This window comes from Trichoderma asperellum, chromosome 5 (genome assembly GCF_020647865.1).
Source record: "Trichoderma asperellum chromosome 5, complete sequence".
NCBI classification, from domain to species: Eukaryota; Fungi; Ascomycota; class Sordariomycetes; order Hypocreales; family Hypocreaceae; genus Trichoderma; species Trichoderma asperellum.
Window position 1 is genome coordinate 61,467 of NC_089419.1, and position 14,165 is coordinate 75,631.

The following is a 14,165-nucleotide window of genomic DNA, read 5'->3' on the forward strand; positions in this document are numbered from 1 at the left end:
ATAATTATTAATATAATTATTTTATAAAGTATTTTTTAGTTTTTTTATTTTAAATAATAAATAAGTTTTATAAATTTAATTTATTTTAAATTTATATTTACCCTGCCTAGTATTTTAATAAACTACTATTTTTTTTTTTTTTATTATATTTAACTTATAAACCTTAGCTATTTTTATTAATATAATAATATTATTATTATTATTATTACTATTATTATTACCTGCCTTTATATTAGCTAAGCTTATAATATTATAACTATAAATTATATTATTATATTAGCTATTTATATTAATAATTTAATACTTAAATTACTTACTTTATAAAAATATTTATAATATAATAGCTTTTTACTCTTTTTTACTTAAGTTAAGCTTATGCTTACTTTAAGTTTAATAAATAATAGTATTTTTTTTATTTATTATTTAATATAAATATATATTATAGCTATATTTTTAAAAGCTTTATAAGTAATTAATAAATAAACTATAATTATTAAAAAGCTTAACTAATTATAAATTATTTATTATAACTTTTAAATTAATTAAAAAATAAAAATTAATAATATTTTTTAATTTAGCTATTATTAATTTATACTTTTTTTAAAAATAAAATTTAATAAAGCTTTATAAAAGTAAAAAAGTAATATAATATTTTAAATAAAGTAATAAACTATATAGCTTATAAAAATTAATAAATTTATTTTTAATAAATTACTTTATAATAAATATTTAAGTATAAAAACTAAAATTATATAAATATTTATTTACTATAAATTTATTTACTTTTTTTATAAAAAGTAAACTCCTTTTTTTTATAGTAACTTTACTTTAGTTTATATATTTAATATACTTAACTTAAGCTAATAAACTTTACTTAAGTTTAAAATAAATTAATTATAATAGTTATTTTAAAATAAATTATTTAAATTTATAAGGTTTATATATATTAATAATTTATTATAAAATAATAATTAATAAATTATTAAATTTAAATAATAGATTTATAAATAAATATTTTATTAAAGCTTATATAAATACTTTAAGAAATATTTTATAAAAGTATATTTTACTAAAGGTCTAGTAAAATATATTTTATAAAAGCTTTAATAAAATAAATATATTTAGCAATAAAGAGGTTATAATATCTAGATAATTTATACTAACTTTAACTAATACTAATAAACCTTACTTTAGGGTTAAAGTTAGCTAATAAAAATAGTTATTTTAGGTTGCATTGTTTAGCTTTATATAGTTTATATATATTGGCAGTTACTAGTAATTAGTGTATTGTTGCAGCTGAACAATAGGTAGATTAATAACCAGGCATTTGCATTTATATTAGCATTATTAATTATTTTTAATATATTTTATAAAAAATATATTATATTAAAGATTAAAGTTAAAAAAAAATAAAAAAATAAAAGCTATTATTTATAAGAAACTATAAGTTATATAGTTACAAGGACTTGTAAATTAAAGCACTTATAATTTAATTTTATTTAATAACTAAAAAAATTAAAAGTAAATAAAGGGCTATTAATTAAGCGCTTATTAATAAATATATAGGCTAAAAAAAAGCCAGCGCTTAAAAGTAATAAATACTTAAGAATACTTATATACTTAATATCTGCTAGAGCTATAAAAAACTACAGTAAGGTATACCTAACCTAGCAGGCCTAGCAGTATTTTAAAGGTTTAAAAAGTAATTTTAATTATATAATTAATAATTTTAAATAAAAGTTTAATTTAATTATTATATAAATACTATATTAATAATTAATTATTTAAGCTATATTTAATAAATAAAATAAATACTTTTATATAATAAGTTATTTTATAGTTATTACTTATATAAGTTTTATTATATTTAATAAAAATACTTCCTTAAAGTTATAGTTTTATTTTATAAGTAAGTATATATTTAATTAAAAGTATAGTTTTTTTTTTAATTAATTACTTTATCTATAGTTAACCTAAAGGTATATACTAGAAGGGAGCTTATATAGTTAATAAATAAAATATTACTTATATTTAATATTAGTATATTATTAATAATTAACTATTTAAGCTATTTAATAAATATATATATTATTAAATTATATAATAAGTTATTTTATAAAGTTAACTAAAGTTAATAGTTAATTTATATTAACTTATATAAAGGTTAATGCTAAATTATTATTAACTTATATATAATTAATTATTTAATCTATAGTTAATCTATAGTATATATCTTAAGCTGCAACTAAATATATTAGGCTATAATATTTAACTTATTATAAAGCTTAAAGTTATTATATTACTATATTAAATAATTAATAATTACTATTTTTATATAATTACTAGTTATTTTTTATTTTACTAGCACTAAAAAATCTACTATATAAAATTAATTACTATTTATTAACTACTAAAAATAATAAATATTAAAAAGCTTATATAGTTAATTTATAATAATTATTTATAGTTTTTTTTAATTATAAATACCTTTATAAATATTTTTATATATAAAAGTTAAAGTAGTTTTTTATTATTTATTACCTGTTATTTTATTATTGCCTATAGGTCTAATAATAATTTAAATAAAAATTATTAATATATAATAACCTAGTTACTAAAGTTTTATAAAAGTTAATAGCTTAAAAAATCTTTAAAAAATAAACCTAGTTTTATAGTTTATATTAGTAAATAAATTAGTTTATTAACAATAATAATAATAATATAATATTATTAATATATAAGCTTTAAAAAGGTATTTTAATTTTAATTTTATATTAATAATTAACTATTTAAATTATTTAAATAAATATAGTAAAGTAAACTTATATATTTAATTATATAAGCTAAATTATAGTATTTTATAAAATTTATTAATAAGTTTTAATAAATTAATTTATTAACTTAATAATTAAGTAAATAAGTCTTTTATAATTAGTCTGCTATTCTAATATTAATCCAGTTGAACCTACCCTGTAGGCCTATTGTTGCAACTATAAGAGTCGGGTTATAACACTTAAGTATATACCTCTAGGCTACTAATATATAAACATAAGGTTTAGGTTGTAATAGAATTACTAACATTTGGCCGATCTAGACAAGGCATTGGTGCAGTAGGTTAGGTAATACTATACTGCGCCTGGCAGTGGATATAAGAAGTATTAGTTTTAATTGGCCTGAACTCACCGAGCCTCGCCCTCTATTTGCTGGCTGTCTATGCCATGTACGAATACAAGGAGCGGCCCCGCATAATGCTACGTTGATACCCGTTGACGCCTAAGGCCTATATATTCTGCCAGGCATTCTCGGAGCCAGATGCAAAATCTCATTATGTTCCTGTAATGCCCTTTTATATATTTATCTCTGAAACCCTTCCTGTATTAACTGCTCTTCATTCCCACCCCAAAGCTCTCTTCTTGTGAAACATGCCAAAGCGACCTCAAGAAACTGATGATGGGCATGTGGCCCCCAATGCAAAAAAACCCAAAATAGGCAGTCCGTCTCAGGCGATCAATTTCAACCACGCTGATTATACTATTGCATGGATTTGTGCGTTGCCAAAGGAGCAAACCGCGGCAATTGCCATGCTGGACCGAAAACACCCGGACCTTCCGTCTCCCACCAACGATGACAATGTGTATACCCTAGGATCGATTGGTGGCCATAACATTGTGATTGCTTGTCTACCAAAGGGGAGATACGGCACCAATTCTGCAGCAACTATCGCGACAAAGATGATTGGCTCGTTTCCTTCGATTAAATTTGGTCTGCTAGTTGGCATAGGAGGTGGCATCCCATCCAAGGTTCGACTTGGGGATGTTGTGGTCAGCACGCCAGTTGATCAGTATCCAGGAGTTGTCCAGTGGGATTTTGGAAAAGCTGAGGAAGGTGGTGAGTTTAGACGAACTGGGTCGCTAAACAGCCCACCGAACGCTCTCCTCAAAGTCTTGGCAAAGCTAGAGACTGAACATGAGATGCAAGAGTCTAAAGTTCCCGGTTTCTTGAACGAGATGAAACAGAAATGGCCGAAATTATATCCAAAATATTTTTGGAATGATTCTTTAAGAGATCCGCAAGACGAAGATAGAGAGAGAGCGGCGAATGTAGCAACTAATATCGCCGCTAATGAGCTTCAAACAAGATGCCCAGATATTCACCACGGCTTAATCGCATCCGGTAATCAAGTTATCAAAGATGCTGCAGTTCGTGACCGCCTTGACGAGGATCTTGGCGAGAAGTTACTGTGCATCGAAATGGAAGCAGCAGGATTAATGAACGACTTTCCTTGTCTCGTTGTCCGAGGCATCTGTGATTATGCAGACTCTGGTAAGAACAAAGACTGGCAAGAGTATGCAGCAGCTGTGGCAGCAGCCTTTGCGAAAGAAATTCTTTTTACATTGCAAATCTGGGCTGTGGAACGTATGGACCCAGTTAGAGGTATGTAATTTCATCATTAATGATTTGCTTATATATACATGTCCATATACATCCCTATGTTCATCCAATTATAATCACTAGCCACTAACTCCGTCTTGATTAGACATTTTGTCTAACATCAATGCTGAATTTGGAAATATACGAACAGCGGTCGGTGAAATTACGTCTCGGCAGTCAGCTCAGGGCCACCAAGCATTTCTAGACTGGTTGACGCCGATCGACTATACCTTACAGCAAATTGATTATTTCAACAAGCGGCAGCCCGGAACGGGCCAATGGCTTCTCAATTCTGAAATATACCAAGGTTGGGTTGATACTAGCCAGCAGACGTTGTTTTGCCCGGGAATTCCCGGGGCTGGCAAAACCATCTTTACGTCAATTATCGTCAACGATCTTTTCAAAAGGTTTAAAAATGACACCACGATAGGCATTGCCTACATTTACTGCAACTTTCGACGACACGACGAGCAGAAGCTTCACAATCTATTGACAAGCTTGATGAAACAACTAGCTCGTGATCAGAGCTGTTTATCGCAAGAGGCCAGAACAGCGTTTGATACCTACAAAGAAAAAATTAATCGCCCATCTCTGGAAGAGTCCAAAACGCTTCTTCAGCAAATGGCAGCTTCATACTCGAGAGTTTTTATTCTTCTTGATGCTCTAGATGAGTGCCAGGCATCAGATGGATGCAGAACAAATCTTCTGGATGTGATGTTCTTTCTACAAGAGAGCACAAAAGTGAATATTTTTGCAACTTCAAGATTCATTCCGGAAATTACCCAAAAATTTGAAGCATGCAAGCGCATAGAAATTCGTGCAAATGAGTATGACGTGCGAAGATATGTGCGAGGTCAACTGGAGGGAGGCAACATCGAACATCTACCTTCTCTAATCAAGAACAAACCAGCACTAAAAGATGAGATTATAGAAGGGATATCAGATGCTGTTGATGGAATGTACGTTCTTAAATTTGCGATTGTCTACATAATACCTTAAATGCTAATAATTTTTAGGTTCCTCTTGGCGAAGATCTATCTAGACACACTCGTTGATAAAGTCACAATCGCAGACGTTAGGGAGGCAGTGGCACAATTACCAAAGCAGACAACAGGCTCTGGGGAAGACCAAAGACTAGAGATATTGAACCAAGCATACGAATTGGCTTGGGAGAGAATAATTGGGCAGAAAAAAGGATTTCGGAATATTGCCACGCGCGTTCTGGGATGGATCATATGTGCAAAGCGACCATTATCTACGAAAGAACTCCAATATGCGCTCGCTGTTAAAGTTGGAACGGATGAGGTAGATGAAGATGCTATCCCACAAGTTCATGACCTGGTTGCTTTTTGTGCTGGGTTAGTCGCTGTTGATGAAGAAAGCAATGTCATCAGACTGGTGCACTATACAACCCAAGAATACTTCGAGAAAAAGAAGAGCAATTGGTTCCCTGATGCGGAGGCTATGATCGCTGAAATATGCATTTCTTACCTCTCTTTTCCGGCGTTTGAAAACTGCTGTGTGGGAAAATGTTGCTTGGAGAAAGAACTGCTTTCTCAACATTTTCTTGAGTACGCTTGTCACTACTGGGGCGACCACGCACGCGTGGTTGGAAAGAAGCTGGATGACATTGTTATGGAATTTCTCATGAGCGGAGCTAAAGCATCTAATGCCTGTACAGTGATGCTGGAGCGCTTTTATAAGCAGCCTTTTTATGTTAACGTAGAGATTCTACACCCAGAAAAGCTGCACCGCAACCTACCAACGTCAGGTTTGCATCTTGCCGTACATTTCGAACTCGAAGAAGCAGTCAAGTCGTTAATTGCCGCCGGGTACGACATAAACGGCGTCGCAGGGGTCTCAATGACGCCGTTGTTGATAGCAGCAGCCGGTGGACACACAAGTATCGCCAGGATGTTAATTGACAGCGGACCTAAAATCTACGAGGAATATTTAGATGCGGCTATGCAACCAGAGGTTTACGACGAAAAAATTGTCGAGGCGCTTATTGCAATGAAAACTGATGACAAGGGATTTTTATCGACCTGCCTAGAGCCGGCCGTTCAATTCGGTCATGAGGCTATTGTTAAGCTGTTGCTTCGAAAAGGTGCAGACGTGAATGTAGTGTTCTTTACTGATTTTGGGCCAACTGGTTATAAACCACTGCACGTTGCAGCCCAGTATGGGCAAGAGAAGATTGTCAAGTTGTTACTTGACAAAGGTGTCGATATCGATACACAAGCAGAGGAGCCAAAGTCACATTATGCACCACTGCACGTGGCGGCCAAGTATGGGCAAATGGAAATCATTAAGTTATTACTCGACAGAGGAGCCAAAGTTGACGCAAAGTTCTCGACTGGTAAAACGCCCTTGCATGTAGCAATCAAGTTTGACCAAGAGGAAATTGCCGAGTTGTTGCTTGACAAAGGTGCCAAAGTTGATGCAAAGCTCTCAAATGGCGACACGCCCCTGCACGTAGCAGCCAAGTATGGACGGTATTCAAGTGCCTGTATTAAGTTGCTACTTGGAAGAGGCGCTGTCATTGAGGCCCGCAATAATGAAGGCCGCACGCCTTTATTTATGATTGTCTACATCTTTGCGATGTTTGACCTTTTTGATGGTAGTGTCGCTATTGAGCTACTGCTGAAAGAGGGGGCCAATATTGAAGCAATAGATAATATGGGTTATACGCCACTGTTATTCGCAGCTGAACGTTACGTGGCAAAAGTTTTATCATTTTGGATGGAGCAGGGAGCCAATGCTAACGCTGTGACGTACGGCGGTCAAACATCACTGCATCTGGCAATTCATAACCCCGATCCTTTTATAATTGATATACTGCTTGAAAACGGCGCTGATATTGAAGCGGCTGATGGCGAAGGCCGTTCGCCGCTTTTATATGCAGTACAAAGATATGAAGAAGGCTTTGGTTGTGAGACGCAGCTGAAAAACATGGAGCGGTTAATTGGAAAGGGGGCCATTACGGCAGATAAAGATGGTCAGACACGGGTCTCACATGAGCTAATATGTCGCTGGCGGATGAAAATGTGGCATAATGAGGAACAGAGACTCAAATGTGACTGTGACAGCCCTTCTGAGTCAGTTTCTTCATACTATAATTCTTAAAAAAGGCATTTTCTTAAGTAAGTTTTAGCTAAGTTCATACAAAAAAAGCTATATTATATAAATAACAATAACAGTTCATAAATATTTATATTAATTATAGTGTAAAAAGCTTGTTAAGTATTTTCTTTTTTTTATTTTATTATTAAAAGTAATTTTTAAAGAATATTTATAATATATATCTTAATATAAATAACTTACTTTTCGCTGTCACTTAATTTCCCATCCAACCCAACCTGATATACACCTCTGATGTGGTTTAATAGAGGGAATCGACTGGCCCTGTGACCGGTCTATGGCTAGGATTAGTGACTAGGACGGGAAGAGCTCAGCTGCTAGATACAAAAGAGGAATGTTTCCTCAGGTAGATAGAGAAGAACAAGACGAGTTATCCCCACGAAATGACCCCTAGCTTTGCCAGCGGCCTCGTTCCAGTTGGAACGAGGCTATGGCTGCTAGATCAAATGGTTCTGTGAATTTGTTCTAACGCTATGGTCAAATAGTGCCTAGGTTTTGTTGTGATAGACTTGATTAGTGAAAGTTCTAAGGCGCGGTCCCTGGCTGTCAACAAAGTGGTATTCGTGGTCACTCGTCTTCCTGAACTTCACGTCTCGTGTTTTGACCATCTCCTTCTGGTCCAGGAGGTAGATCTTGCATATGCGACCGTTTTGTCTTTCAAGTCTGACAGAGAAGCCTTAAGTTGACTTTGCCTCCGTCTTGGTGCTGCGAATACTTCAGATATCTGGCGTCTTACAATAAGCAATACATCCCTATGTCTTCATGTGCTAAACATCTTTTCCAATAGCTTAATGAGTCTTCAATCCCTAAAGCTGGCAGAACCATTAGCATACACAATATCTTCCGTAAATAAAGGCTATATAATATTAAGAAGTTTATTATCTAGCCACTTGTAACGAACCGGTCTATACCAAGTATAGGGTAGCTTCTCAAGGTAATAAACTAGTCGCAGTTTATGTTGACAGAGCAGGTAGGGTGCTGTGGGCAATCTTATTACGGAGCTAGTAGTTTGAATGCAATGATTAATCTTGTTGCTATGTTAACGACTGGCTTTCTAAGCTATCTAATGAATGTAGTAACTGAATCTTATATATTCAGTCGATATCTTCAAATCGACTGAGCTTGACGAGGGATTTGTGGCGACTTGAATCGTTGGTCGCTGAAGGTCGACGAGCGACTCGTGTCGACTCGCTCCTTATTGGCGGATCGGCCCGTAGATAATCCAGGTACGTACCGATCAGGCGACCATAAAGCATTCGGAACGTACACATTATAGGGAACCTTTTTTGCAGTTCTGGGTTTTTTTTTTCTTTTTACGGCGGGTTATTACCTGCAGTTTGCCGAACCAAACTCCATTGATATAAACTCTACGGACTTGCGAGAGATCATGACTAAGCCCCATCATGTTGATGAAGCTAGCCTTAATCAACTAAGCACAAAGGCCCTTGTAGATCTCCTGGCACCAATCCTGTGATGCCGCATGTATCTGTAAATAACTCATCAAAACCTTGAATTTAGACAAACCAAGAAACAGTATGTGGAATTTACTCTATACTATTATCTCTCTTCTTCGGAGTACACCCCTAATCATATATTTTGTCTTATTTTGCGTGTTATATCTAAAGTTTTTAAGAGACCTACACTATTTTTAAATTAAACAAGTGACTGTTTATGTGAAAGACGAATATTATCCTTGGATAAGTAATTTGTAGCGTGTCAGCTGAGATACACCGAAAGGGACAGCTTAGGCGATCTTTATGGATTTGATATGTCTATTACTATTACTATTTTACAATATATGTTAAAAGTATTGTGCTATTATATAAAAAGTATATAATACAATTGAAAATATCCTTACAACTATATGAAAAAGAGCTAGAGTTAGCTTTATATATACATACATATATATGTGTAAGTATACAACAAGGCAAATATACTCTTTCTTTTTTCTTTTCTATATTTAATTTCCCTTAACCCTAATACATACCAATTCTAAATTTTATTAATACAGATAGATTTAAAAAGCTAATAATCGCGCAATCACATGTCAATACTTAAACATATAATCTTTGTTAATATTATATAGGACTTTTGTAAAAACCCAGCTTGTTGGCGCTAGTAATATTTACTAAGCACCGCCCCCTTTCAGCCGAAAGTTCCTCAAGAAGTTAAATAAAGAAAAAGCAAAACATAGATAATGCATAGTAAAATAAATATCTATTACTATTAGTTGAATTATTTATTTTATTATTTATTTTATAAATATAAAAATGTAGGGCTTGTGGCTAGTATAGTATAAATGAAATATTATAATAAATACTAGTTAGGGTTACTTTAATTTTTTCTTTAATTTATAGTTTAATTTTCTTTAGCGACTATATTAAAGTTCTATAAACACAGTTTATGGAATTCCATCCTTGACTATATAGCAGTGTTGCAGATAATAAAATAGATACCCAATAATTATTGTACAAGGTTTCTTTCGTAAAGTGTTTTATAGAAATGTTTGACTAGTAGTACTAATCTTAACCTGTTCAGCTTCTGTGCCCATTAGCCTTCAGTGGATTGGTAGAGAGATAATGATGCAGAATATCCTGAACAACATCGTAGAGATGTGATATTCCCACTAAGACGCTTCGTTCCCTTTCGTTTGAGAGATCTTCGACGTACTTCTCAGCCACATTATCCGAGAAAATGTGCAAATAACCAAATTTAATTCTGCTCCTAATAGCTGCCTGTGCCATCATTCCAACTTCGGGATCCACGAAATCCGCATAGACAGGCAACGTACTTAACCAATCCTTGGTTTCATGCAGGACACTTCCCAGCGTGACATGATTTCCAACAATTACGCAATCCAAGGCCAGAAGAAGGGTTGAAGACTCGAGAGAATTCTCCCACTCCACGAGCTGACCTTGCACGTACGATCGTCCTCCCGTTGCCAAGTAATTATTTGGTCTGATGCTCTTTTTCACGCTGCCAATTTTACCAAAGTATATAACCTCGCGAACAGAGAGAAAGGAGGCCAGGTAGTGCACGACTTCGCCAGCAATGTCGCCCCAGAATGATGGTCGGCACCCTATAAAAGCGACCACTCGGTTATTGAACCGTCTCACTACCCAGCCGAAACAACCATCTCCGCCCCGCCATTCAACATCTCCTGTGAGCCGACTCAAGCGATGGACGAGACCAAGAACCACCGTGTCGACATCAGACGGAAGCTCTTTCAGATTGGTAGAGTGGAGGGCTCTCTGAGTATCTGAACAGGAACAGGGAATAAAATTGACATTCGAAGGTATAGTCAGCGCTTCGTTACCCTCTCGTTGCTGAAGGTCAAGATACGTGGCAATTAACTCAGCATAATGCTCAACGTGGTCGTAGCCGGGGAAACACTGGATTTGGAGCTCATTGCCGACAATAAGAGCAGTCGGACACTGCCAATTGAATGATTTGTCTGTCTTCTCACCATGGAAGATCTCTGATGGGCTGGTTCGAGTATATTCGCCAACAACTGTAATCTTGTCATATCTTCGGCTTCGAATTGCTTGATGCATCTTGATTTCAAGATATCTATGCAAGGATGTGCCCATAGTATGACTTTCGACAGTTGCCGTGCAACGAGGAGGTCTGGCTCGGGTGAGGGAGACAAGCGTCATTGTAAATAAAGTGATGGGCTTTGCTCTTTTTCTTAGGGTGATGAAGAAATGTTCCTGGATAGAAGACCACTAATTGAACATATCTTTTTATAGGGTGTCGATTTTCGTAGTGCCAACAGACTTTGCCTGCTCATAGCTTCTTGTTTCCTGTCCAGACAAGTCCTCTAGGTGGGCCGTCTGGGGATTCTTGAATCGTTTAAGCGGAAAAGTCGAACTAAAGCCAACGTGAAGAATCTCCATTGCTAAAGTTATTACCATATCCAGAGCCGTCGCCGACCTAGGCAGTAAAGGTTCGTTACTAAATATTGTTCTGATTTTACTATGTTTGTTTGTTTGTTTTATTATTAACGTCCACTAAGTAAGCTAGTTACATAAATCCCTGCTGGGCAATAGGACGGTAGGAGCCGCAGGTTCAGAGTCCGCGTTCGCTACGTGTCGTACGAAACAAAGGAAAGTTTTTGGTGTCAATCTGTGTTTTGGGGGGCAGGGCCATAGGGGCTTGTGTCCTCCACTAATGTCTGAAAGTGTTTGTATCCTTCGGGTCCTAGTAAGTAGGTGAGGGGGGTAATGCCTATTTGGAGGTCTTTTTCAGGGACTTCCGGTAGGAAGGGTCTGACCATCCTGCATTCTACAAAGTGGCCTTGTGTTCTTGGCTTACCGCACTTGCAGGTAGGCCTGGTGCTGTGTCTAAACCTTTCGTGGTACTCCACGAAGTCTCCGTGCCCTGTCCTCTCCGCGTACAGCCTATGAAGTATAGCCCTCGGTAGCTGTAGTTCTGGTGGTTTGGGGAGGGCGTCCAGTCGCCAGCGTCTATAGTAGGGCGGTTGGTTTTGGTCCCAGTCTAGCTCCCGGAGCCGTCTCCTCTTGCTTCTGGCCCACCTCTTGATGTGGGTTATTGTGGCAATCCTGGAGGGTGGTGTCGGAAGCTCTGACCCTTCCTTTGCGAGTTTATCTGCTACTTCATTGCCGTAAATTTCCTTGTGTCCTGGCACCCAGGCCACCTTGGTGACGGTGTTAGGTGAGAGATCCTTGGCTATTTTTCTGAGGCCCATATAGGCACCCTGTGTGGAGGCTGGGGTGAGGCCGAGGATGCCATCCACGACCGCTGAGTTGTCCAGAAAGAGGATGAGCTCTTTGATGTCCGGGTCGGATTGGATGCGTTCTTTGGCGAGTTTGATCGCCTCAAAAGCTCCGACCGCTTCTGCGTCATATACCTCTGCGTTGGGGAGGCACCCATTCGTTTTGGTGGCGCGAGCCTTGTGGAAAGTGACCGCTCCCCATCCAGTGTTGCCTAGCTCGTCCTGTGAACCGTCTGAGTATGCGACGAGGGTGGAGCTGGGGAGGTCGTCCAGGAGTTCGATGTGTCTTTTGGCGGCTTCGTCCTTCGTGGACCCCCGATAATCCGGGCCTGGGAGGACAGCCCCGTTGTTGTGGGCGAAGAGGGAGGGCCTGACCGTGCGACCCGCCAGTGAGGTCGTTCGCTGGAGTCTAGTCATCGGGACCCCCGCGACTTTTCTGTCCGCTCTTTTGCTTATGGGGTGGTATCTGTCTAGACATGCAAACCTAGCCCCAATCCGGACCCTCGCTTGCGCGATGGCCAGTGAGGCCTTTGGAAAGCCTGATTCCCTGTGTATAACTTCCAAGTTGGTGGTTTTCCATACTGGGACCACTGCCCTGGCCGCAGTCTTAAAGGCTTTATCTAGTTTCTCGACTAAATTGTCTGTGCCAGTGCTTGTGGTCTTGGAGAGATCTGACCGGCATTGTCTGGTTTCCCCTGGCCACCATGCATCCAGCCCGTATAGAGCGACCGGGATGACGCATGCCTTGGCCGCCATGGCTACCGCATCTGGTGGGGACCCTTTGATTGTCTTGTTGAGGGATCTTAGGAAGTTGGCTGCCTTTAGGGCTTTTCCCGTCATGACCTCAACGTGCTTTTTGAACGAGAGCCTGGAGTCCAGGTGTACGCCTAGCCATCTCATCGAGTTTTGAGGGGGAATGGGTCGGCCTTCGAAGTTAATGTCGTCGGGATGGGTCTTCTTCCGTGTGTGGTGGAAGTGGACCAGCTCAGCCTTGTCTGGGTCGAAGGATACCGCATTCCGTCGGCCCCAGTCCAGGGTGTCTTCCAGTTCCCACTATAGAATTCTAGTGGTTTCTTTTATGTCTTTTCCAATGGCCACGATGCCCACGTCATCCGCGTAGCTGAATCTGGTGTTGGGGTCGTTGAGCTAAAGGATGGGGCAGAAGTATAGCATGGAGATGATCGGGGAGATGGGGGACCCTTGTGGGGCGCTACATTCCAGGCTTGTGCCTTGTAGCTTGGAGCCGTATCCGTAGCGAACTAGCGCCTCGCGGTTGCTCATGAAAGAGTCCACCCACAGGACGAAGAGCTTTGGCCAGCCTTGTTTTCTGAGTCTGAGAACCAGCCTGTTGTGCATGACGATGTCAAAAGCCCCGGCTATGTCGAGGGTGAGCAGTGAGGCGACCAGTCCTTTGGCGAGGGCTGCCTCGATGTCATGGACCAGGCAGGCCACCAGGTCCGACGCCGCTCGTTTGGGGAGTGCACCGAAATATTGCTCCGGTAGTCTTTTGTGTTCTAAGGCCAGTAGAGATACTCTCCGAGCGAGGAGTCTCTCTAGCCCTTTTCCGATATAAGACAACAGTGAGATCGGTCTGTACCCTTTGTGCGTGGTGTACGCCTTCTCGGGTTTGCCGGGCTTGGGGATGATGGTCACCTCGGCACTCCTGAAGGGGAGTGGGTGGTACCCGACGCTTAGGCACCCCCGGAAGAGGTCCGTGATGAAGTTACCGACTGCCGGCCAGGCGAGCTGTAGAAGTGCTACTGATATTCCGTCTGCCCCCGGGGCAGTGTTGCCGGAGCCTGTGGTGGCCTTTCTGGCTTCCTCCTCTGTAACTTCTGTGTTCCATTTGATTTTCTCG

The 14,165-nt window shown here is 38.1% G+C and overlaps 2 protein-coding genes across 2 annotated transcripts; one reads left to right on the forward strand and one right to left on the reverse strand.

Moving 5' to 3' along the window:
- Positions 1-3,365: 3,365 nt before the first annotated feature.
- Positions 3,366-7,631, forward strand: TrAFT101_008169 (uncharacterized protein). Its single transcript, XM_024901600.2, has 3 exons — positions 3,366-4,434; positions 4,538-5,390; positions 5,448-7,631. The coding sequence occupies exons 1-3, from the start codon at positions 3,423-3,425 to the stop codon at positions 7,555-7,557; spliced, it is 3,975 nt and encodes a 1,324-aa protein (XP_024754385.2). The 5' UTR covers positions 3,366-3,422; the 3' UTR covers positions 7,558-7,631.
- Positions 7,632-10,106: 2,475 nt separating this feature from the next.
- Positions 10,107-11,126, reverse strand: TrAFT101_008170 (uncharacterized protein; the record flags this gene model as incomplete). The annotated part of the gene is made up of 1 exon (XM_024899844.2): positions 10,107-11,126. One exon carries the CDS (start codon positions 11,124-11,126, stop codon positions 10,107-10,109), a length of 1,020 nt encoding a protein of 339 aa, XP_024762422.2.
- Positions 11,127-14,165: the final 3,039 nt, after the last annotated feature.